The sequence below is a fragment of the Geotrypetes seraphini genome, chromosome 1, assembly GCF_902459505.1.
Source record: "Geotrypetes seraphini chromosome 1, aGeoSer1.1, whole genome shotgun sequence".
In the NCBI taxonomy this organism is placed as follows: domain Eukaryota; kingdom Metazoa; phylum Chordata; class Amphibia; order Gymnophiona; family Dermophiidae; genus Geotrypetes; species Geotrypetes seraphini.
In genome coordinates, this window is record NC_047084.1 from 119,637,523 (window position 1) to 119,662,147 (window position 24,625).

Genomic DNA, 24,625 nt, shown 5'->3' on the forward strand with positions numbered 1-24,625 from the left:
CTTTCAGTGGTTACAGCTGAGGCATAGTTTGAATGGATCGGGTTATATGGAGGTGTGCGAAAGTTGAAGATTCTGGATTACGTGATTTCTATGTTGGACTTACTGGCCAATCGAAAAAGGCTTCAGCAGTTGGCTAATGCTTGAGCTGCAGTGCAGCGAGTGTAGGACCGTGACTTTGGGGGAAGTGTTGATGAACAGTCAAGGAATGTATTTTGGAATAAAGTTTGTAGGTCCATTTTATCTGCTTCTGTAACTCAATCTCTCTTACATCATGTGCAATGGATCCCTTATAAGATTTCAAAATTGTTTGCCCATGGGTCTAGTTTTGTGTTGGACTTGCACGACAGATAAAAACACCTTTATCTTATGTTGTTTGGATGTGCTAATGTGAAGAAGAGAATGACATGGAGACATTTTTCCCCGTCCCGTCCTGGAGAGGTCCTTTCCTGTCCCTGCCCTATTCCTGAAAGCTCCATCCTCATCTACACAAGCCTCAAACACTTATCATAAGTGTTCAAGGCTTCTGTGGTTAACGCAAAGCTTACAGGAATTGGGCAGGGGCAGCGAGAAAACTCATGGGGATGGGGAAATCGAGTTCCTGTGGGGCCAAAATTGATCCCGTGTCATTTTCTAATGTGAAGGTTCTTTGGGGTTCAGGATGCTTTAGAATTCAAGATGAAACAACATATAAAATTATTATTTTACGTTCAATGGCATTCCCCCCATTGTCTGGTGATTTCTTTCTTTCTTCAGGCCCAACAATCATCCCTTCCTCTCTCCTATGTCCCCCTCAATGCCTTCCAGCTTTTGTCCTCTTCCTCCCCCTGTTGTCAGGTGATTACTTTCCTTCCTCAGGCCCAACAATTGTCCCTTCCTCCCTCCTATGTTCCCCTCACTGCCTTCCAAGCTTTTGTCCTCTTCTTCCTCCCATTGTCTGGTGATTTCTTTCTTTCCTTCCTCAGACCCAACAATTTGTCCTCTTCCTTCCCCCCCCCCTCCGGTTGTCTGGTGATTTCTTTCTTTCTTTCCTTCCTCAGGCTCAATCATTTTTTTTTAAAATTAGGATTTTATATACCTAAAAAAAAAAAAAAAAAGGATTTTATATACCGCCTATTAAGGTTATCTAAGCGGTTTTTACAATCAGGTACTCAATTGTCCCTTCCTCCCTCCTATGTTCCCCCCTCACTGCCTTCCAGCCTTTGTCCTCTTTCTCCCCCATTGTTTGGTGATTACTTTCTTTCCTTCCTCAGACACAAAATTTGTCCCTTCCTCCCTTCCTGTGTCCCCCTGAATGCTTCCAGTCTTTATCCTCTTCCTCCCTCCCCCCTAGTTGTCTGGTGATTTTTCTTTCTCTCTTTCTTTCCTTCCTCAGGCCCAACAATTGTCCCTTCATCCTTCCCTCCCTTCCTATGTCCCCTGAATGCCTTCCAGCCTTTGTCCTCTCCTGCCCCCACCCTCAAGCCTCCTTCCCGCTGGATTTAATTTAACTCCCGCTGCAGCTGCAAGGACATGTCAATGAAGCAGCAGCGGCAGGGGGGATGACTCCTGGCTCAGTGGCGGGTCGAACTCATCAGCGCGGCACCGCAAGCTATGGCCTCGCTGCGGCCCAAGGGAGAGGGACAAGCGGGGAGCTGGTGGCGTTTCATGCCCTCCGAATGGAACTAATTGCTGGGAAGGGCCAGGCGGGTGCAGCAATTGCACACCACCGGCCCAGAAGCCTTACCCCCAATGTCAATTATGACGTCGTAGAGAAAGTCCCTGATATTAATGGTAAGGCTTCTGGGTCGGTGGCGTGCAATCGCTGCACCCGCCTGGCCCTTCCCAGCAATTAGTTCCATTCAGAGGGCATGAAGCGCCACCAGCTCCCCGCTTGTCCCTCTCCCTCGGGCCGCAGCGAGGCCATAGCGTGCGGTGCTGTGCTGATGAGTTTGACCCGCCGCTGAGCCAGGAGTCGTCCCTTCTTCTACTTGTGGCAGCAGCGAGCGACCAGTAGCAGCGGTCTAAATAAGGTAACGGGTGGGGGATATTCGCTTCATAGGACGCACCCTGTTTTCCACCCACTTTTTTGGGGGAAAAAGTGCATCTTATGGAGCAAAAAACACGGTAGTTTTGATTTTAAAGCAACCTCTTACCTTGGCCCTGACATCACCCATCCATCATACGTTTGATCAGCAAATCCCGAATTCTCAATCAATCCATCTCCATCTTTATCAAATTTTAATTCTGATTCCATCACAAACTACAAGAAAAGAAAGAAGATTCTTCATTTTTAGGTTTGCCAATTCTTAAGAATGATGCATCAAGAAAATACTGAGAGTAGAAATGCCTGTGCTGGTGTGCAACCAAAATTTGTGAGAATTGTTTTCCTGATAATTTTTATTTTTTAAAGCTTAGGAGGAAAAAAATAGATTGTGGAGTAAATTAATTAATCCCGTGTTTAATTGCTTTAGAAGAAGGAAAGGTCATTCCTAATTAAAGAGGCAAAGGCAAGATGGCATCTAGGAAGGATGTGTGAAAGGGAGTTGTTGCTTACTTCTGTATTGTTGCACTCTTCAGGTGTTTCTCTGACCCAAACGCAGGGGAAATCTAATCACTACATCTCAGTTTTTGGACAGACAACTTTGAAGGCATACAGAGACCCTCCTGCTCTGAACTTCAGTGTAACTGTTGGCGTTGGACTCTTGAGAGCAGCATAGATGGGGGTTTCCGTTAGCCTTGATCAGAGAACTTCTAGCACGCAGTCCAGAGGCAATACAATCAGAGTGATGTGCATTTTGGATTCTAATGCACATCACTAGTGATCTAATAGATGGGGGGATGATGTGCCACATTCTGGGTATGTAGTGAGAATATGAGCGTCTTCGGGATGTCTCAGACGTGAGTGAGCGGCCAAGTGGCAGGACCAGCCGTTTTTCTGTTTGGGATCTCAGTGATCGGTTGGGGACATAAATTTGTAGTTTAGATGCTATGTAGTTTGGCGCCATTTTGTGGAAAGTCTTAAAGGCTAACAACAAGGCTTTAAAGGCACGTCGTTTTTGGATAGGAAGCCAGTGCATGGATGTTAGTGCAGGGGTGACAAGGTCGCGGAAGCCCAAGTTTTTAAGGAGTCGGATAGCGGCATTTTGCACACCTTGGAGACAGGAGAGTGTTTTTGCGGGTAAGCCTACTAGTAGAGCGTTGCAGTAATCTAAGCGGGATAGTACAAACACATATAGTAGCTGGGCAAAATCACTTTCTGAGAAATAAGCACGGATGCACTTTAGTTGGCGGAGGAAATAGAAGGAAGATAACACTAATTTTGATACATGGTTTCAGAGCGACAGGTTTGAGTCGAGAATCACTCCTAGGCTGCAGACGTTGTCTTTGGCTGTAAGGGTGTCATTTGTTGAAGGAAATACAGCCCTGTAAGCCTTTAGGATTGGCACAACTGTTGCTGCTAGTTGTTATTGTGTGACCTTGGAAGTGTTGTTTATCTCAGACACTTGCATTACCAGTGCTGTTCTCATTTTATTTCTCTATTGTGATTGCAGGTACTACAATATCTACATGCGAGAGTGTGAACCATCCAAATGTTTTCTGTTACATTTGTGGAAATTATACAGTGCTTAAGCAAAGAACAGATATAACAGACTTTGTGAAAAAAAGCTTACTATGCTTATTTTAAAGTGAAACTTGGTGACCAGGATAAGACATGGGAGCCAAAGAAAGTTTGCCGGTATTGTGTTGAGAAATTAAGATTGTGGACATAAGGAAAGAAAACATGCATGTCATTTGCAATTCCTATGTGTGGAGGGAGCCTAAAGACCACCTTAATGATTATTACTTCTGTTTAGTTAATGTTCAGGGATGCAATTCAAAAAATAAGAACCAAATTGTGTATCCAAGCATTCCTTCAACCATTAGGCCAGTTCCACATGGAGAACACCTGCATGCTCCTCTTCCTCCAGCTGTTTTAGAGAACCTGGCGCAATCACCAAAGACGATACTGATAGTGTCTACCAGCCTTAATACGACTTTCTCCACTTTCATTAGGACCCCTGAGGAAGGCGTGTTATCTGAAACACGGACCGTGTCCCTTGGTTGGCTATAAGGTTGTATATGTTACTGCATTTATCAATAAACAACGCCTGCATCTTGTACATTATCTGCAGTCTGTTCGTTGTTTTAAATTTTTTATTATAAACACATTTTTAAAATACTGTAAAGAACTGCCCTAATTTATTTCTTGACTACCATGTAACAAAACAAAAAGCAAACAGTGTTCCATTCATTTTCAGACTTTCTCCTCTTCGACTTCCTTGCAGATCTTGACTTTCCCTCTTCAACATCCAACAGTAGTCGGCCATCATAGCTTCATTCCATCTCCCCTGGTACCTCCTCTCCATCTCCTTAATATCTTGGTGAAAATGTTCACCTTCCTCTTCACTTAATGTCCCATATTTTCCGGAAAGTAGTCAATATGGGAATGTAGAAAGTGAACTTTTACACTCATGTTACAACCCAACTTCTTGAAATTTTCCAACATTGTTTCAACAATGGCCCTGTAATTAGGATCTTTGTTATTCCTTAGAAAGTTTTCAGTAACAGATTAGAAGGTGGTCCATGCGTCTTTTTCTCTCTCATTCATTGTTTTATCAATATCTTCATCCTTCATCAGTTTCTTTATTTGAGGACCAATAAAAATTCCAGATTTCAATTTAAGCATACATACTTAAGATAATGTGTAAACATAAAAAGGTGAAGCAAGCCAATGGTGATATGACAAAGGTGATAGGGTCATACAAAAACATATTGAAGAGAAATAAAAGTGAAAATGTGCAAATAATATCCGGTGTCTAAGTGCGATTTAAATATATAATGATATAGTGCAAAAGGTTGCAAAAATTTTAAATGACTAGAATATCACTGAATGCAAAACTAGAAATAAAGTGAGGAAGGCGTGTTATCCAAAACACGGACCGTGTCGGGTCCCTTGGTTGGCTATAAGGTTATTTATGTTACTGCATTTATCAATAAACAACGCCTGCATCTTGTACATTATCTGCAGTCTGTTCGTTGTTTTCTGCTTGCTGTTGAATTTTCTTTCTCCCTTTTGTGCTATAATAAAAAATCCATAACATAAAACACATTAAAAAATACATCATCTCTTAATTGCTACTCCTTATACGGTAGAACTTTAAAAAAAAACAACAACAGCTTCTACAAAAAGATGTTTTTAGAAGCTTCTTGAATTATACATCATTAATTAAGTTCAGCTGTCCAATCAACTTATTCCACAATTGCAACCCTGCTACTGAAATGGCCATGTTTCTAGTACGAACATTTTATTTGCTGTATGGTGTTATGCTTATTGTGTGTGTGGTGGTCTTGATGACATAATACTCACTGGGGGGGGGGAGGTGAGAGTGTGGAGGGATCCAGGTGGCGCGACATGGGGGGTATCGGGAGTGTGGAGGAGTCCGGGAGGCTGAGGCAGGAGAGAATGGGCAAACCTCCTGCCTCTATTTTTGTTCTAGGTGTCGGCAGTGAGGGGGGGGGGGGAGAGACAGGGCCGGCATGACTTTTCTTTTTTGATGGAGGCAGATATTATGCGTGTGTAACATCTGTGCCCAATTAAAAAAAAAAAGGGAATTAATCTTGGACCCGTAGCAGCCATCGCTAGATTTAACGGATGCCCTAGTGATGTTATGGGCATCAGAGAGCTTGTTTTAATATTAATAATAATAATAATTTTATTTTTATATTCCGCCAAAGCCATGGTAGTTCAAGGCGGTTTACAGTAAGAAGAGCTGGACAATCAGCGACATAGTTACAATGTAGAATCAACGAATACAAATTCAGAATAGGAGAGATAAGGAACAAAAAATTCTTAGGTAACAAATCGATTAAACAGTTTTGTTTTTACTAATTTTCTAAAACTAAAATAGGATGAAGAGTGCATAATAATGTTACACAGCCAATCGTTCAGTTTACCTGCCTGGAAAGCTAGAGTTCTGTCCAGGAATCTTTTATAACGGCAGTCCTTTATTGTTGGATGGGTAAACATTACCCATGGTCACGTTTACCCAAGGTCATGTTTACCCATGGTCAACATAATCTTGTTTTAATACTAATGAGGTCGTTTGCATGGCAGACTGGAATGATGTTATCATGAATTTGAAGTGTATGAAGTCAGCATGCACATGGGATTTAAATCAGAGATGTTCAGAGGAATGGGCGCATGAGCACAGGTAGTAGAATGGGGGGTCAGCCAGGGTTGGGGTTTGGCATGCCTAGCAGGATGTGAAATTGGAGGAGCAAGGGTATCTAGAGCAGAGGAGAGAATGGTATTATAGGACAGGAAGGCTTCGATGACAGTCTTGTGTGATATAGTAGTTGAGGAGAGGGATGAGACAGAAAGTTCCTGAACGTGTTGGTGGCGATTGGCCGGATCTGGGGTGTAGGGTGATGAATAGTGAATGTTAACAGGTGATGGTCAGGGAAGGATGGTACTGAAGAATTGGGTGGTTGAGCAGTTGGAGGAAAGAATTAGGTCTAGGCAGTGTCCTTTCTGGTGTGTAGGAGTGGTGTATCACAGCTAAAGATTGAATGAGGATGCTAGGGCAAGAAATCTGAAGGTGAAGGAGTCAGATGGATCATTGACATGGATGTTGAAGTCACCGAGGAAGAGGGATCGAGGAAGAAGGAGAGCCAGGGGTCCAAGTCAATAAGGAATGAAGAGTGGGACATATAGGAGGATCAGTAGATGGCTGCTATTTGGTGAGGAAGGGGAGCAGCACCACTCCCTTCCTCTCCAGGTCCAGCAGCACCTCTCTCCCTTTTCTTGCAGGTCCAGCAGAACCTATCTCTTCCCCTCCAGGTCCAGCAGAACCTCTCCCTTTCCTCCCCTTCCAGGTCCAGCAGCACCTCTCCCTTCCCCTCCAGGCCCAGCAGAACCTCGCTCTCTCCCTTCTCTAGTCCAGTAGCAGCCATCTATTCCTCCAGGTCCAGCAGCACCTCTCCTTTCCCCTCCAGGCCCAGCAGAACCTCGCTCTCTCCCTTCTCTAATCCAGTAGCAGCCCTCTATCCCTCCAGGTCCAGCAGCACCGCTCCTTCCCCCCCCCCCCCCCACACAGCAGTATGCTTTTACTTTCCCCATACAGCAGCTGGAAGTGTTAGTGTAGCAATTCTATCAGGCAGTTTTGGGCCTATGCTAGGCTGGCCTCACCTCTGAGGAAAAAGAAAGTTGCATGATTGGAGGCAGGCCCAGCCTAGGAAAGGCCCCAAGACTGTACAACGTAATTGCTACACTAATGCTACCAGCAGCTTTGTGGGTGAAGTAAAAATACACAGTAAGCTGCTGCTAGTCCGAGAGGTAGGGAAGAGAAGACGATAGAGATGGCAGAAAGAGGGCAGGAGACTTGCACCACCGCATACCCACTCACAATGGTAAGTGTATCCCCTGGGGTATGCGTACTGTGTGTTGGGAACCTGTGTGTTAATCCAAGAGGCCAAATTTAAAGTCATTTAGGTATTTAGATAAATGATGGGGGTAACCAATCTCTTATTAATATATTTACTATTGTCCACTTGTAGTCTTAGGATCTTTCCCTGGGCTATATTCTCCTTGAAGATAGGCTGTTTCCCTGGCCTGTAGTTAATGGAATCGCTGAACATGACTTCTGGTAGTCATAAAGACCAATGAGCCATATTGTAGTTTGTGGCTCTGCAATATTCAAATCCAGGTTATTTTTTTCTTGAGGTTGCATTTACATCTTGACAACTTCCCTATATTGAATTCCACAAATTTGTTTATAATGTACGTTTTCTTTAACTAGATTGCAAAAGACCGTCTCTGCTTGAGCCCGAGTGTTCTCCCAGAACTGGTACTATGGCTTCAATATCCAGCAGTCTTTTTAACATTGACCAGACTTGGACCGCCTGATCGGTCGGCCTGCTGGAGAATCTATGAGCCAATCAGCTAGAGTGTATGCAAACTCTTATATTGCAACCTTCACAGACAATATCCAAGACCCAAAGATTTGTTGTTATGCTTTCCCAGGCCTTCAAAAAGTCCGAAAGCCGACCTCCAATTTTCTGAAGGGCGACTGGAGGCCTGACGTCATTGCAGCTTCTTGGCTGCCATTGTGGCCCAGGAACCTGTATTTTAGATTTTCCAGCTTACGGAATCTCTCTGTCTGGAACCGTGATAGGTTTTCTGAGATGAGACTTCTGAGGTGTACTGGCAAAAATGTTGGGACTTTTGAAAGGAGCTCCGGTTCTGACTTTTAGCCGCTCAAGGTCTGCTGTCTGGTAAAGACTTGGGATGATGATCTTGCACACTGGCCATAAGATCATCCAGACTCGTCTCTTGAAGGGAAGTATGCTAAATGTAGCCTTGGAGGTTGAATCGCCCGCCCATTGTCTGATCCACAGCATGTGTTGGATGGAGATGGACTATGCAGAAACTTTCGTCATGACTCTAATAACATCAGCCACATAGTTCACCCATGCCAGCCTGAGCTGAAGTAATGGCTCAGCCGTTGTCATATTCAGGATTTGCAGCTGTGAATGGCAGGAGCGTACTACGAAAGAAGCAGCTGATGCCGACATAACTCCTAGGGTCAGGGCCTCAAACTGCCTCCTGAGGACCATATCCACTCTGTGGTACTGGGTATTCTTCAGCACAACCCTTCCCTTACTGGATAAAGACATGTCTTTAGTCACCTGTGCCACCAGGTGTCTACCTGGCATAGCAAACATTTGTTGGCTTTCACCCCTTTGAGGGAGCTTTCCAGGACCTTCCAGAACTCTGTGACCAGGACTTCGATGTCTGAGTGCCATGGAAAGGACATTGGCTGAGATTGGACCCTGCTCAAAAGAGAACACCGAGATGACTGGGGCTGATGCGGATCAATCTTGAACTCATGAAGAGACTCAGTATTAATGTTTGGCAGGGCCATAAGCAGCCGCCGTAAGAAGGGATCCTCTCCCGAGTCCATGGCCCCATCCTCATCCTAGGAGGCTGAATCTCCCATCAAGGAAGCCTCGCTTTGAGACAGAAAGGGGATCAAGACTGAACTATCATCCCCTGAATAACCTGTAAGGCTGACAATCAAAGTCAAGGAGGAGCTCCACTCTCATAGAAGTGCTTTGAGGATTCTTAGAGGGACGTTCTTCAGCGGACCTAAATTGCATATTTTGGCAGTGTGCAACTCTCCTTCCTCTTTACAAGGGAGGAGATGCCTTCTCTTTGGCTGCGGAGCCTCTGTGTCAGTTTGACATACTATGCTGCTGTTCCGGGGCTCCTGGGAAAATTTTTGCTCCCCTAACAGTCTCAAAAGCCAAGGGTCATGACCCAGAGGCCGCCTGGGAGCTCAACTTGAAGTTCCCACCTCCCCACTTCGCTCAATGTGGCAAGTGGCACAAGGGCACTCTTCCACCACTCATCCTTCGTAAACAAAGCATAATATAGGGAGCATTAAAATTAGAGGACTCTATTCCTAGCACTATGGAATCAAAACAAGGTGTTTTGAAGAAGTTTAAAAACTTAGAAAATAAATCAAGAAAATTCAAGATGGCCGCCACTGGTGAATTTTAGCACTAAAAAATAGCTTAAAATCACCTCTGGGCTGATCAAAACCCTCAAAGAACAGGATTATACAGTAGGGGGGGACCAAGGCTCTAGCTATATAAACAGGTCAAAAACAGCTTTTGAAGATCCCCCTCCCCCCCATTTTTCCCACAGACTGTCACAACTTTACTCACAGACCTGGGGAAATGGTAGTGCTGCTGCCTGCTTCAGCTCTTCTTAGGTGTAGCTGTTTTAGGAGAGGCCCTTTGCTTCCAGGCTAAGCTTATTTTCGGTAAGAGTAAATTCAATCACGTAACCCCTCTGCTCAAGGAATTACATTGGCTCCCAGTGTATCTCAGAATTCAATTCAAGTGCGTTTGTATTGCATTTAAGATCTTATTTGCATTTCTTACCACTTTGATTCCTTTAGACTGGATTGTGCATAGGTCTCATCTTGCCAGAAGTTCTCAAAAATTAAAAAAAACTTACATTTCGCTCTCTCAGTGGTAAAACCTGAACCTTCAAGAGATTTAATCATCCTTTTGCTCTTAAATTAACCGAATTCTGGAATGCTTTACCGCTTACATTTGAAGTTTAGGTTCTTTTGCTTTATTCCAGAAAGCTCTGAAAACCTTTTTGTTTGCTAAACATTTTGGAAACTAACTATTCTAGTCTACTTTCCTTGTCAAGCTTCTGCATTATGTATTACATTACTGTTAACCGAGTTGAGCTCCTTTTGGTTGATGATCCGGTCTATAAAACTAAGTTTTAGTTTAGTTTCACTGGGATCTTCGGGCTGCTGGTTGGATCTTCATGGACTGACCCTCAACCTCCCCGACCTCTCACAAAAAAGAGGGGGGGGGGGGGAGATGAAATACAGTCAGCACCATAAGCGCCCCAAAGAAACACTATTAGCGCCTAAACAGCCTATGCTCCAGCCCCTGACCTAGTCAAAGGGGAGAGCAAACACCAGGGGAACAGACCTTTAACTCCACTAATCTTCAGCAGGCTGGAAGAAACAGGCCCAGCGAAGGATACACCTGCCAGTTGCAGATTTAAAATCTGCTCCTCTCCACACAGGCAGATTAGACCCTTATCAAAAGGGATCTCTGATTTCATGAAAAAGACAGTGACCAGAGCAAAAAAAATGCAAAACTATCGCAAAATAAAAATAAATAAATAAACCATGCATATCAGAAGACACACAGGCAGCAGACTCCAGGGAGAAGGAGGTGATTTCAAAAGTTCTTATATCTTTCTTCAGTATGCTTGCGAGAATGGACAAAGTACCCCAAGGTTCAGCATACCGTTCCTATTGCACTGAAATGCCCATTATTCAGATTACTGGGGAACACCTGCTATGGGTGAGTTAGCTATTATATTTACAAAATGGGCATCATAATAAAATTAAAAAAAAAAGATTTACAAGAAAATATATAAGAAGATTGTGGAGAAAAGCAGGGGTTACTATGAATTTATGGAAGTTTTGAATCGAGTGTATGACAACTTTGGCTACAGAACGAGTTTATGAAGTGTGTATGTAACTTAACAGCCATCTGAGGATCCAGGAAAAATTGCTATATATTCAACTGGTCAGGTTAATGTGATTGCCAAAGTAATAATTCCAGTCGATGAAGTTATATTACAGTTAATCTAGTCATATTCAGTCAAATAATATTTTTCATTATTCATATTTGACTGAATATGTGCTACTCTCTGGTGCCAGCTGTCACTTGCTCCCCCCATTCCGTGATGTTGTTGCATACAGGAGAACCACCCAACAAGTGTCCAACTTCTCTAAAGGCTGAATTTGGCTTTCTGTCATTTGCTGGACAGAAAACCCCCACAGCACAGATTGGGCACCTGCCCTTGGATCCTTCACATTGGTTGTGCTACCCTTACTGCAAAAGCCATCAGAAATGATGTGCATTTTACGACACACACTCGTATAGTGGGAACAGCTGTTTAGAGAGAAGCATCACTGGAGGCCCTAGTTATATAAGAAGCAGATCCTGTCATTTACACAGGGGCACACACAATTAAGGAGTCGAGGCAACTCAATCTTTTGAAGTGGTTTTCAACACAGAAAAGAGAGAGATTAGAGTCTGGCACACAGGAACACAGATGTCAAGGTTTTAAGACGTAGGGAAAGTCCTTTTCAAAGGCATTTTAGGGGTAATGGAATTTGATAGACTGCTTTGGTACAATCGAAGAGGTTTCTCGTGGGTTCACTACCTAAGTTTTTGTATCTAGGGCAATGGAGGGTTAAGATCCGCTTTGCAACATATTCTTCATGCCCCCTCATTAAAAATTATTGGGACACGCTGCGCTTTCATTGTTTCTGTCACAGCTCCTACTATTTGGAATTCCCTTCCATTCCACATTAGAGCAGAAAAAAACCTAGATAAATGTAAGGGCAATTTAAAATGTTTTTTCTTTAAAGATGCTTATGAGTGAGTCACCATTTGGATATTTTATCACTTTTTAACTTACCCCCCTCCCCTCCTTTCTTCTTCTCTTTTCTTTAATTAATGGAGTTCTCCATCCTTTCCTCTTGCTTTATATCCCATCCCAGTATGTAAATGGTTTTGTACTAAGTCATGTTTGTGTTAATATTAATTTCTCCATTTATTTTAATGTATAACACTTTGAATTCTATGTTTAGCGTTTAAACAAAATTTTAATAAACTATGAAAGTATAAAGTAACTTGCTCAGGGTCACAAGAAGCTTTAGTGGGAATCAAACCCAGTTCCCCAGGTTCTCAACCTGCTCTGTGCAGGGTTTAATGCACAGAAACAGAGTTCTTGAAAATTATCCACTACATATCTGGAGTGGAATAATAATATTAATTTTATTTTTATATACCGCCAAAGCCATGATAGTACGAGGCAGTTTACAACAAGAGATGCTGGACAATCAGCGAAGTGGTTCCAATACAAAGTCATCAAATATAAGGTACAGGTTGGGAGTAGTGATACACTATAAGAATGGAATATGAGCAACTTAATGGTTAGAGTAGAAAGATGAGGATCAGGGAAGTATTGTATATACTCGAATATAAGCTGAGGTAAACTCCAAAAGGGAGGAAAAAAGGTTGACTCAAATATAAACTTGCACCCAGTCCCCCTCCCTCCCTTCCCTGTCAGGCTCTGTACCCTGTCCACTCCCCTCCCTCCCTCCCTCCCTGCCTTGTACAGTGTCTCACTCTTCCTACCTCCTGATACCATGCAGACCTCCCCTGCATACTTTTGAAATCCTTGATGGTCCAGCAGTGGGCTGGGACAGGAGGGACCCCTCCCGACTTCTGTCCTAGTTGACTGCAATGACACACCTCTCTCCCGCCTTCCCCACTTACCTTTGAAATCCCTGGTTGTCAAGTGGTGGGCCAGAGCAGGAACATTCTTCCTGCACTCCTGTCCTGTGCTGAGCCACTAAACTGAATGGCTGCCGTGGGTTCTCATGGGACTCAACTGGGACAGGAGATGGGAGGGAACCCTTCCGTTCTGGCCCACCGCTGGATCCCCAGGGATTTCAAAGGTATGTGGGGGAAGTGGGAGTAAAAAGTCATTGCAGTTGGCTGGGAGGGATCCCTCCTTCCCGCCCACCAGCTCTTATGGCAGGCCCGGCGGAGGCCTGCAACAGGTACGGGTTGGGGGGTGCTGACTCAAATATATGCTGAAACACTCATTTTTGGGCAAATTTCTTGACCCCAAAATCTCGGCTTATACTCAAGTATATACAATATGTAAAAGCTTTCTGTTTAAAAACTGCAGCAAAGCCTTTAGGAGGCAGGGCCAGCAGGAGATGGGAGAATGAAAAGGGGAGACAGGATGTGCAGGAGCCGGATAAACTATTCTTATGTTCTTAAGCAAGGGAATGAAAGATAAGAGCCTTTACCTGGCAGATCGGCCACATGTCCTGCAGGTATGCAAAATTATTTGTAAGACAGTAATCTCGATACACCTGAAGCACGAATTTCAAATTAAGATCTTTCCAGTCTGTGGTGTTATGGATCAGGTAAGCATTGAGTCTCTCCCAAGGTTCATCTTCTATATACAAAGAGAGAAGGGAGACAGGGGGGTCAAGAGGGAGACAGACTGTGGATTCCCAGTGTTGGCAAGACCAAGATCCCCTCATGATCCAGCAATTCTCCTACAAACATAGAAACATGATGGCAGATAAAGGCCAAATGACCCATCCTGTCTGCCCATCCGCAGTAACCATTATCTCTTTCGCTCTCTGAGAGATCCAACATGCCTATCAAAGGCCCTCTTGAATTCAGACACAGTCTCTGCTTCCACCACCTCTTCCGGGAGACTGTTCCACGCATTTATATTACGTAGGTATTTAAACGTCTCTATCATATCTCCCCTCTCCTGCCTTTCCTCCAAAGTATACAGATTGAGATCTTTAAGTCTGTCCCCATATGCCTTATCATGAAGACCACATGCCATTTTAGTAGCTTTCCCCTCTGGATCAACTCCATCCTTTTTTATATCTTTTTGAAGGAGCGGCCTCCAGAATTGTACACAATATTCTAAATGAGGTCTCACCAAAGTCTTATACAGGGGCATCAATACCTCCTCCTTTTTCCTTTTTTAAATTTCTTTATTCAGTTTTGCAAATTACAACAAGTGTATCATAAAAATTCATATAATCTTATAAATACACACTTGATTTTATTCATGAACACTTTAAGTACAATATATCATACTGATTCATATTTTATAATGATTTAAATATTGTGTAATACATTTAATAAATATGACAAATGTAAATAAAATAGAAACCCCCCCGATCCCTCCCTCCCTATTTCAGAAAATCTAACCTTATACATGAAAATGTATTAATTAATTCATACATATGAGATAAATAAAATAATACCCATCCCCACTTAACAAATATCTTATTATGGGAAAATGTTATTAATCATTACAAAAGTCTGTTAATGGTCTCCAAATCTTCTGAAATTTACCAAAGTAACCTTTCTGTGTTGCTATTGTGTGCTCCATTTTATATATATGGCATACCGAATTCCACCAAAAGTTATAACTTAATCTGTCATAATTTTTCCAATTGTATGTTATTTGTTGAATTGCTGCTCCAGTCAATATGAATAAAAGTTTGTTATTATGTGACGAAATTTGACTCTTTGCGAGAGGGCTTAGGATGAAGTTAAGAGATGATAGGCTCTGGAGTAATCTAAGGAAATACTTTTGACTGAAAGGGTGGCAGATACGTGGAACAGTCTCCCGGAAGGGGTAACATAGAAACATGATGGCAGATTTCCTTGGATTACTCCTGAGCCTATCACTTCTTAACTTCATCCTAAGCCCTCTCGTTCCAGAGCTTCCTTTCAAATTAAGAGAGACTCGACTTATGCGCATTTACATCACATAAGTATTTAAACGTCTATCATATCTCCCCTCTCCCGCCTTTTCTCCAAAGTATACAGATTGAGATCTTTAAGTCTGTCCCCATATGCCTTATCATGAAGACCACATACCATTGTAGTAGCCTTCCTCTGGACCAATGCCATCCTTTTTATATGTTTTTGAAGGTGCGGCCTCCAGAATTGTACACAATATTCTAAATGAGGTCTCACCAGAGTCTTACACAGGGGCATCAATACCTCCTTTTTCCTACTGGCCAAACTTCTCCCTATGTAAAAAGTATTTCCTTAGATTACTCCAGAGCCTATCATCTCTTAATTTCATCCTATACCCTCTCATTCCCGAATTTCCTTTCAAATGAAAGAGACTCGACTCGTGCGCCATTTACGCCACATAAGTACTTAAACGTCTCTATCATATCTCTTTTCTCCCGCCTTTCTTCCAAAGTATACAGATTGACATCTTTTGTTTGTCCCCATACGCCTTATCACGAAGACCACACACCATTTTAATAGCCTTCCTCTGGACCGACTCCATCCTTTTTATATCTTTTTGAAGGTGCAGCCCCCAGAATTGTAAACAATATTCTAAATGAGGTCTCACCAGAGTCATATACAGGGGCATCAATACCTCCTTTTTCCTACTGGCCATAGCTCTTCCTATACACCCTATCATCCTTCTAGCTTTCACCGTCACCTTTTCAACCTATTTGGCCACCTTAAGATCATCACATACAATCACATCCAAGTCCTGCTCTTCTGTTGTGCACATAAGTTCTTGTATTGTGCAGAAACATATCCTCACAAAACTCAACTCACCAGAAGCTTCCCGTTATCTGCCACCCAACCCACACACACTTTCCACGTCCACTCATTCAGTACTCCTCCAACAAATCCACATCATACACGTTATGCATAAACACCCCTCCATATTCCACCCCCCCCGACAAACCGGCACTCACTCAATACACTTCTACACATGCCATTACCTGCATTATCTTTCCAATAAATTATTTACAAAGTCCTATTTTACTCACATACTGATTCTGTTTTTCAATAGCTTATTTTAACTACCTGTTCATTCACTCTAATCAACACTGGGGTTTTTTGGCTTGAAGCCTTCACAATGCAAGACCCTGAGTATTACCCTGACACAGGAGAAGCTCTTTCCCTGCCAGACTCCCTAGATGTGGTGCAAGATCCAGGGTATTATCCTGGCAAAGGAAACAATTGCTTCTTGCCTGACTACCTCAATATGAAGAGAGATCCCCTGGGTATTATCCTGGCAGAGGAGACAATTGCTTCCTCGATATGGTGACAGATCCCAAGTATTATCCTGGCACAGGATAAGTTCTATCCCTGCTCGGCTCCCTCCCTGGATATTATCTTGGCCCAGGAGCAGCTCTCTCCTTGCAATTCTCACCCATTCCTTACCTGGGTCCCCAATATCATGCGGGACAACATTTCTAGTTTTCACAGAGGATACATCTCCATTCATTAGATAGGTTCTCTGCTCTCTGTCTTCTTTCAGAACTGCTGCAGCTAGAGAGTGAACAGAAAAGAATGTAAACAGGATGGAGGCAGCTTTTTTTGATCATCACTTTGCATTGGTGGTTCAGATGTTGATATTATCACAACTCGATTATAGTGCCCTAGAGGAAAGGAGAGACAGGGGAGATATGATTCAGACGTTCAAATACTTGAAGGGTATTAACGTAGAACAAAATCTTTTCCAGAGAAAGGAAAATGGTAAAACCAGAGGACATAATTTGAGGTTGAGGGGTGGTAAATTCAGGGGCAATGTTAGGAAATTCTACTTTACGGAGAGGGTAGTGGATGCCTGGAATGCGCTCCCGAGAGAGGTGGTGGAGAGTAAAACTGTGACTGAGTTCAAAGAAGCATGGGATGAACACAGAAGATTTAGAATCAGAAAATAATATTAAATATTGAACTAGGCCAGTACTGGGCAGACTTGCACAGTCTGTGCCTGTGTATGGCTGTTTGGTGGAGGATGGGCTGGGGAGGGCTTCAATGGCTGGGAGGGTGTAGATGGGCTAGAGTAAGTCTTAACAGAGATTTCGGCAGTTGGAATCCAAGCACAGTACCGGGTAAAGCTTTGGATTCTTGCCCAGAAATAGCTAAGAAGAAAAAATTAAAAAAAAAAAAATTTAAATTGAATCAGGTTGGGCAGACTGGATGGACCATTCGGGTCTTTATCTGCCGTCATCTACTATGTTACTATGTAATTCTTTGTATTTGAACATAAAACTCAAAAATGATAAAGAAATAAAATAAAATCACAGTTGATTCAAAAGACAACGGCCCAAATAACCTCATATTAATAGACAAAGAGATGGGGGAAACAGGAGACACAATAGAAGCGTTTGAACCCATCCAAGAAATCCAGGTGAAGAAACCGGGCCCACCATCCCTCGACACATGCCCGATACACCTGATGAGAGAGCTCGTAGGCCCAAGACTTTCCTATCTCATGGATCTCATCAAAGAATCATTACAGTTTGGACATGTTCCACTTAAAGGGAAACTCTCAATCATCAAGCCCAGTAAAGAAAAAGCTAGAAGATCCCTCCAACTATAGACCGATAGCCAACCAACCGTGGATATCTACACTAATAGACAAACTAGCCTGACAACAAATATCAGACTTCCTAGAAAACTCATCAAAGCTATACTAGGCCCAATCAGGGTTCAGAAGACACCTGAGCAGAGAAACCCTGCTAGTACCAGTACAGGACTTGATCCTCAAACACCATGCAAAAGGAGAATATGCACTGTTGGCGTTCCTGGACCCCTTAGCAGCTTCTGACCTAGTCCAACACACATTGGACGTTAGAACCTAACGGATGTAGCGGTATATAAGAAATAAATTACATTACATTACATTGCTAAAATCAAGGTGTATAGAATTGGGCCTCAAAGGAAAAGTTATGGCATGGATAGAGTCCTTTCTATCCAAAAGACTAACAAGGGTAGAATGGCAGGGGAACACAAGTAACTGGAAAGAAACAGACATAAGGGGTAACCAGAGGGATCCGTTATGTCACCCATGTTGGTCAAACATCTTCCTCCAACCATTAGGGAAATTCATCAGAAAACTGGGATGGAAATGATACATCTACACAGACAATGTCCAACTGATCATCCCACTGAAGAAACAGGATGCGAACTAAACAGTGGACCAAGACAGGCCTAGAGAAAATCTTCAGATGGTTCCAAACAAATGGACTAGTAGCTAACAAGGATAAAACAGAACTACTTCTCATTAACTAATGGGGAGGAAATAGCCCAAGATACCAACTAACTCTGAACGGCGATATCATAAAATCATCCACCCAAACCTAAACATTACATTGCAGCTAAACACATTGTGAAAAATGTTTATGGCAAACTCTACTGGGTTAGAGGACTTAAATCCTACCTCACCCATCAAGCAATGTCCAATGTAATAATAACCCTAGTACTCTCAATCTTTGATTACTGCAATGCGATCCTGCTGGGCATTCCAGATTCAAATGGTACAAAATGCAGCAGCAAGATTTCTTCTGGGAAAATCAAGGCAGACATGTGCCACCCCGCTACTAAAAGAGTTACACTGGTTCCCGATTGAAAGCAGGGTGAAATTCAAGATCTTGTTGCTGACATACAAAATCATTCATCTCTCAGAACCAAAATATCTAGCAGCCAGACTACATTACCATACACCAGCACGCGCCCTGTGCACGAGGCAAGAATACCTGTTGGAAATATTCTCCTTCAGAGACATCAAGTACAAATGCGTCAGGACAAGAATGTTCTCGTGATGGCTCCAAGGGGTATGGGGACAGACTTAAAGATCTCAATGTGTATTTTGGAGGAAAGGCAGGAGAGGGGAGATATGATAGATGTTTAAATATCTACATGCTATAAATGCACAAGTCGAGTCTCTCATTTGAAAGGAAGCTCTGGAATGAAAGGGCATAGGATGAACTTAAGAGGCGATAGGCTCAGGAGTAATCTAAGGAAATACTTTTTTTTACAGAAAAGGTGGTAGATGCATGGAACAGTCTCCCGGAAGAGGTGGTGGAGACAGAGACTGTCTGAATTTAAGAAAGTCTGGGATAGGCACATGGGATCTCTTAGAGAGAGGAAAAGATAATGGTTACTGTGGATGGGCCATTTGGTCTTTATCTGGCATCATGTGTCTATATTTCTGAAGGAATTAAAACTAGAAAAGGACACTGGAAAGTTCAAGAAAGGGATAAAGACCATCCTCTTCACAGACTACTTTAACTAATCTAATCAGGACTTTTTAATCACACTTATCCAGTACAGTTTCAAGGTGATTTACAAAAACAAAACACCCATGCAGCATCATGGAGAAAGGTTACATCACGTCATAGAGAAGGTTATACTGTTACAATGGGGGAAAGAGTTACAGCACATTATAAAGATTAAATTATTGCAAGAGGGGAAGTAATTACATCATGTTGAGGAGGACTTGAACACCCTTTTCACATACGTTGCTTCAAGAACATGGAATACCCTTACAATGTAGGAGAGTTGAAATAAGATTCAGGCATTTATTGGCAGCCAGTGAAGCGTGCGGTGTTCTGAATCAATTGGACTTTGTACGTTTGGGAGGAAGTTATGCCCGCATAAAGAGAATTACAATAGTCGAGTTGTGCTAGGACTAGCATTTGAACCAGAATTGTAAAGTGGTAGCTACAGAAGTAAAGTTTGATCAGTCTCAGTTGCTTAAGAGTGTAGAAGGTTTTCCCCCACCCCCACAGGTTGGATATCTAAGGTTTGCAGGAAAATGTGGAGTCAAGCAGGGTTCCAAGCACATCGGAGGTCTTCTACACATTTAGTTGCACCAGAGGGTGCCTGTGGGTGCTGATTATGTAACATTGTGGAACCAGACAGCTGCCATCACTACTGCTGCTTTGGAAAGCCTGCAGGTACGTCTGATCTCACGGGGAGGGGGTCGGTTGGTCAGAGAAAGGACAGTCCCATGCAGGGGAGGGGATGCTAGACCACAATTTAGGGGGGGATGTTTGTTTTTGCTTTATTTTATTTATAACCCGCCTTTCCCAAGACGACTCACAATATAAACATACATAATAAAAAACATAAAATACACATAAAACAAACAAGGTAAGTGACAGTTTCTTAATTCCCTGGATGGAGGGAACATGGATATTAGGACCAGGAGTGTGTGTGTGTGGGGGGGGAGGGGGGGGAAGGAAGAGGAGGTGACATGGATCCTGAACTGCAAGTGGGGAGGGTGTAGAGGAGGGAACATGGATGCTGGATTGCAAATGGGAGGGGGGAGATATTACATAGATGCTAAACCTACAGGAAAAGGAGATGGGAGGGGAGATGGATGATGGACCAGTAAGTAGAGCAGAAAGGGGATGAGAAGGAGACACAGGCCAAAAAAAAAGGGGGGGGGGAAGAGATGATTATTGTAGAGCAAGAGAGATGCCAGACCATGGGGCATGGGGGAAGGGATTCACAGTGCAATTGAGAGAGGTGGTGGGTAGGGTGGGGTGAGGTGACTTGGATACTGGACTTGCAGGGGGGAGGGGGTTGAGGAGTTGTAGAGAGAGGAAGAGTGTGTGATCAAGACCAGAAATGAGGTAGGAAGGGATTCTCCTCCAGTGGAGAGAGGGGGAGAGAGAGATGCCAGACTATGGGGGCCAAGTAGGATATTCAGGGAGCAAGTGAGAGAAGGAGAAATTACTGCTAATTTTCTTTCTGTTAACCTGTAGATTGGTATAGTCCTTAGAAATGGGAAATATACCTCAATGCCACCAGCAGGTGGAGACTGAGCACAAAACTGTATATCAGTACAGCTTTATCTCTTGCAATCCAGCCTGCCGAATAGCCAAGCAGAACCTAGGAAAACTTCAACTGAAAACAGTAAAACATACTCCGAACAGGAGTGTAAAAATAACAAACATCTGTAAACAACTGTTGGAATATGTGTAGAACTTAGTCCTGGTATAGAAAATATCACCACAGCTCACCAGCTAAGCCATAGCCGTTGTTCTTAATTCTCCCTTGCCCTAGAAAAATACTAGAACCCACAGAAAAACCAAAATCTGCAGGCGACCAAAACAAAAACCCGCAATCACCGCACAAAGACAGATAGGGTGGGGGATTATACCAGTCTACAGGCTAACAAAGAAAATTAGCAGGTAAGAACCTAATTTCTCCTTCTGTAGCGCCTGGTAGACTGGTATAATCCTTACGAATGGAACGTACCAAAGCAGTACCCATTAAGGGTGGGACCCCTGAAGGGCCGACACAAGAACACATTCACCAAATACCACGTCCCGATGCGCTTGAACATCCACACGGTAGTATCTGACAAAGGAATCCAGAGAAGACCAAACTGCAGCCTTGCAAATATCTACTGGAAGCACAAGAGAAGACTCAGAGAAGCTGCCTGACCCAGAGTGGCATGAGCCTTGAGAAACTCTGGAACAGACTTTCTTCAGAAGATAAGCAGAAGAAATAGTCTCTGTAATCCAGCGCAAAATAGTAGCCTTAGAAGCGCCACCCGCTTACAAGGACCTGCGAGGACACAGAGATGATCTGTTTTCCTGATCTCCTGGGTCCTCTGCACATAAGAGCAAAGGACCCGACTGACATCCAACTTACGCAACTGCCTATGCTCGGAAGAGCCCTCCCAGTTACCCAACACCAGGAGGATCACTGCCTGATTGACATGAAAAGGAGAAACTACCTTTGGCAGAAAGGAAGGAACAGGCCTCATGACAACCCGCTCCCTAGAAAACTCCAAGAAGGGAGCCTACAAGAGAAAGCCTGCAGCTCAGAAACACGTCTAGCAGAACAAATGGCCACCAAGAAAACCGCTTTAAGAGTAAAGTCCTTCAAAGAAGTCACCCAATGGCTCAAAAGGTTGGCACACTAGAACTGACAGAAACAGAGTCAGATCCCAAGATGGAACAGAGGGTCGTACAGGAGGCTTGAGCAAATTTGGCCACCAGCAAGAAACAAATCACAGCAGGAATGGCAGTCAAACGCTGACCTTTCAAAAACCCACGAAAGACTGACAACACCGTAAGCTGAACCCAGAGAGAAGACCAAACCAGTCCCCCATCCAGGCCATCCTGCAAGAACTCTAAGATGTTAGGCAGGGAAGCGTGAAAAGAGACCACTCTACGCGCATTACACCACTCCTCAAATAGATGCCAAACCCTCACATAAGCCCGAGAGGTAGAAAGCCTTCGTGACCCTAAGAGAGTTGAGATCACTTTATCTTAATACCCCTTCTTACCTAGGCTTTGCTCTTGAAAGGGGTCGCTTAATATATAGGCGACCCCTTTCAAGAGCAAAGCCGTAAGTCAGAAAGGACCCAGATCTAACATTGAAATGGGACTCTGAATCAGAAGGTCGTCCAAGAGAAGCAGAGGAAGAGGATTCGCCACCAGATGCCTCACAGATCCACATACCACGGTCGTCGGGGCCAATCTGGAGCCACCAGAACCACAAGTCCTGGATGCCGAATTATGCGAAGAACTCTGCCCACTAATGGCCACGGAACACATACAACAGACCCTCCATTGGCCATGGTTGAACCAGAGCATCTAGGCCCTCGGTCTGACCGTCTCTGCGATGACTGAAGAAGTGGGGCATTTTGGCGTTGACACTTGTGGCCGAGGAACTGACCGACATGAAAAGGGAATCCCTAGCCGTTCTGGCAGTGAAGTACATGCACGGGGTGCCCTGGCCGCTGGCAACCGCTGCCGATGAGACTCCCCCACCGCTCCGGCCTGCACAATGCTTACACAGGCTGGCCACGAGTACCTCGTGTCTGGAGCACAATGAGCATTTTTCCCCCTTAAAAGTGCTCTTTGTGCTGAAAAACACCCTAGCCGTAATAAGTGCCAGTTAGATGAGAAACCCCCCCCCCCAATACAAATTGCAGATTTAGAGGGAATTGAGCCCTTTAGACAGGCACACACCTCAGGATTTTTTTTCCCCACTTAGTCAGAACAGACTCCACAGCTCTCAAAACTGGAGGGCTGACCAACCAGGGGACCAGGCCACCGGCTGAGGCACCTCTACAAAAATGTGGGGAGGTAGGGGGAGGGACCCAGCACAAGACTCGCCGAATTTAACACTCCTGAGGTTGGACGGTTCGCCAAACAGGACCCGTCTAAGCTCTATCCAGCACAAAAGGGGAATCCAGGAGTCCAAAACATATTCCAACAGTACTAAGAGGGGAGCCGAATTAGTCTTACCACCTGCTTTAATAGAGACCAAGGAAGACTGGATTGCAAGTTTGTGCTCAGTCTCCACCTGCTGGTAGCAGTGAGTATATAACACATTCATAATGACTATACCAGTCTACTAGGCGCTACAGAAATGTGGGATTTAGAGGGAGACAGAACTGCAGTAGGAGTGAGAGAGGAAACTGAGGAGGCTGGAACCTCAGAGAGAAAAAGGCAGGAAGGAATTTCAGGCTTCAGGATAGGAGAATTCTATGTAAAACACTACAAACAAACTTTGCAGAATTTTCAAAAATTTTGCGCAGAATTCCACCAGGAGTAGGTAGTGCTTCTCTATCATTTTCTGGTGAGACTACATTTGGAGTACCATGCAGTTCTACAGATCACACCTTCAAACGAATCTAAACATGTTGGAGTCATTCCAGACAGTACGTATTGAAACGGTCAGCAGTCTTTAAAGCATATGAGAGACAAAGATTTCTAAACATGTATATTTGGGAAGAAAGAGATATTTAAATACTTCCATGGTATAAAGGAGGGTGGCTTCTTTCAATCGATAGCTCTTGAACAAGTGAAGGTAAAAGGTGACAGACTCAAGACAAATGCATTACACGGAATCGGAAAGGAGACAAGAGAAATTTCTTACCCACGTCGTATTGCAGGCTTATCTGCAGCTCTGGCCAGAGCATGAGGAGAGCAAAGGAGGCATAGAAATGGACATCATAGGTATTGTACATGCGATACTCCTGCCCTGAAAAAAAGAGACATTCCTTCATGCTGTCTGTCATCTGAATTTAAACTGCAATCCATACAGGCAACTACTATAATATAAATGGCTTGTATCCTATATAATAAAACCCTGGCCGCGCATGCGCACTCTTACCTGTGTGCTTCTGTGACCTATGATCTGTGATCAGTAGGTCCATGGCCAGCAGGAGTGCATATGCGGCGGCTAGACAAATCTGAAAGCGGAGAAACACAGCACAGCCGGCGACTCCCCCCTCCCACCCTCACTCACTGCCAAAACCAGCTACTTTTAAGCCTCCTCCTTCTCACCGGCTCACCCGCATTTAAATTCAGAGAAAAGCGTTGCACCGCGCTACCACTGGCCTCGCCGTCTTCTGTCCACTTCGGGCCGCCCTCTCCGACTACTTCCTGTTTATGCTAGGTTTGGCCACAGTGGATAGAAGACGCCGAAGCCAGCGGTAGCGCGATGCAGTGCTTTTCTCTGAATTTAAACACGGCGGCTGGGAAGCGGGCGGCAGGAAATGCTGCTGCTGCACAGAAAAGGCCGGGAAATGCTGCTGCACACACACTCTAGTGTTTAAGCCCGTTACATTAACGGGTGCAAGAATATATGTCTGTCTTTCTTTCTTACTTTCTCTGTCTCTTCCTTTCTTTCTGTCTTTCTCCCTCTC

The 24,625-nt window shown here is 43.8% G+C and overlaps 1 protein-coding gene across 1 annotated transcript in view; it reads right to left on the bottom strand.

The window, feature by feature from the left end:
- Positions 1-24,625, bottom strand: part of GBA2 (glucosylceramidase beta 2) — a 181,230-nt gene that overhangs the window by 16,720 nt on the left and 139,885 nt on the right. Inside the window, exons 10-13 of the mRNA XM_033936957.1 lie at positions 23,854-23,958; positions 16,381-16,488; positions 13,452-13,603; positions 2,133-2,239 (exon numbers count right to left, since the gene is read on the bottom strand). Coding sequence (XP_033792848.1) covers positions 2,133-2,239; positions 13,452-13,603; positions 16,381-16,488; positions 23,854-23,958 — 472 coding nt within the window. The remainder of the gene's footprint in view (positions 1-2,132; positions 2,240-13,451; positions 13,604-16,380; positions 16,489-23,853; positions 23,959-24,625) is intronic.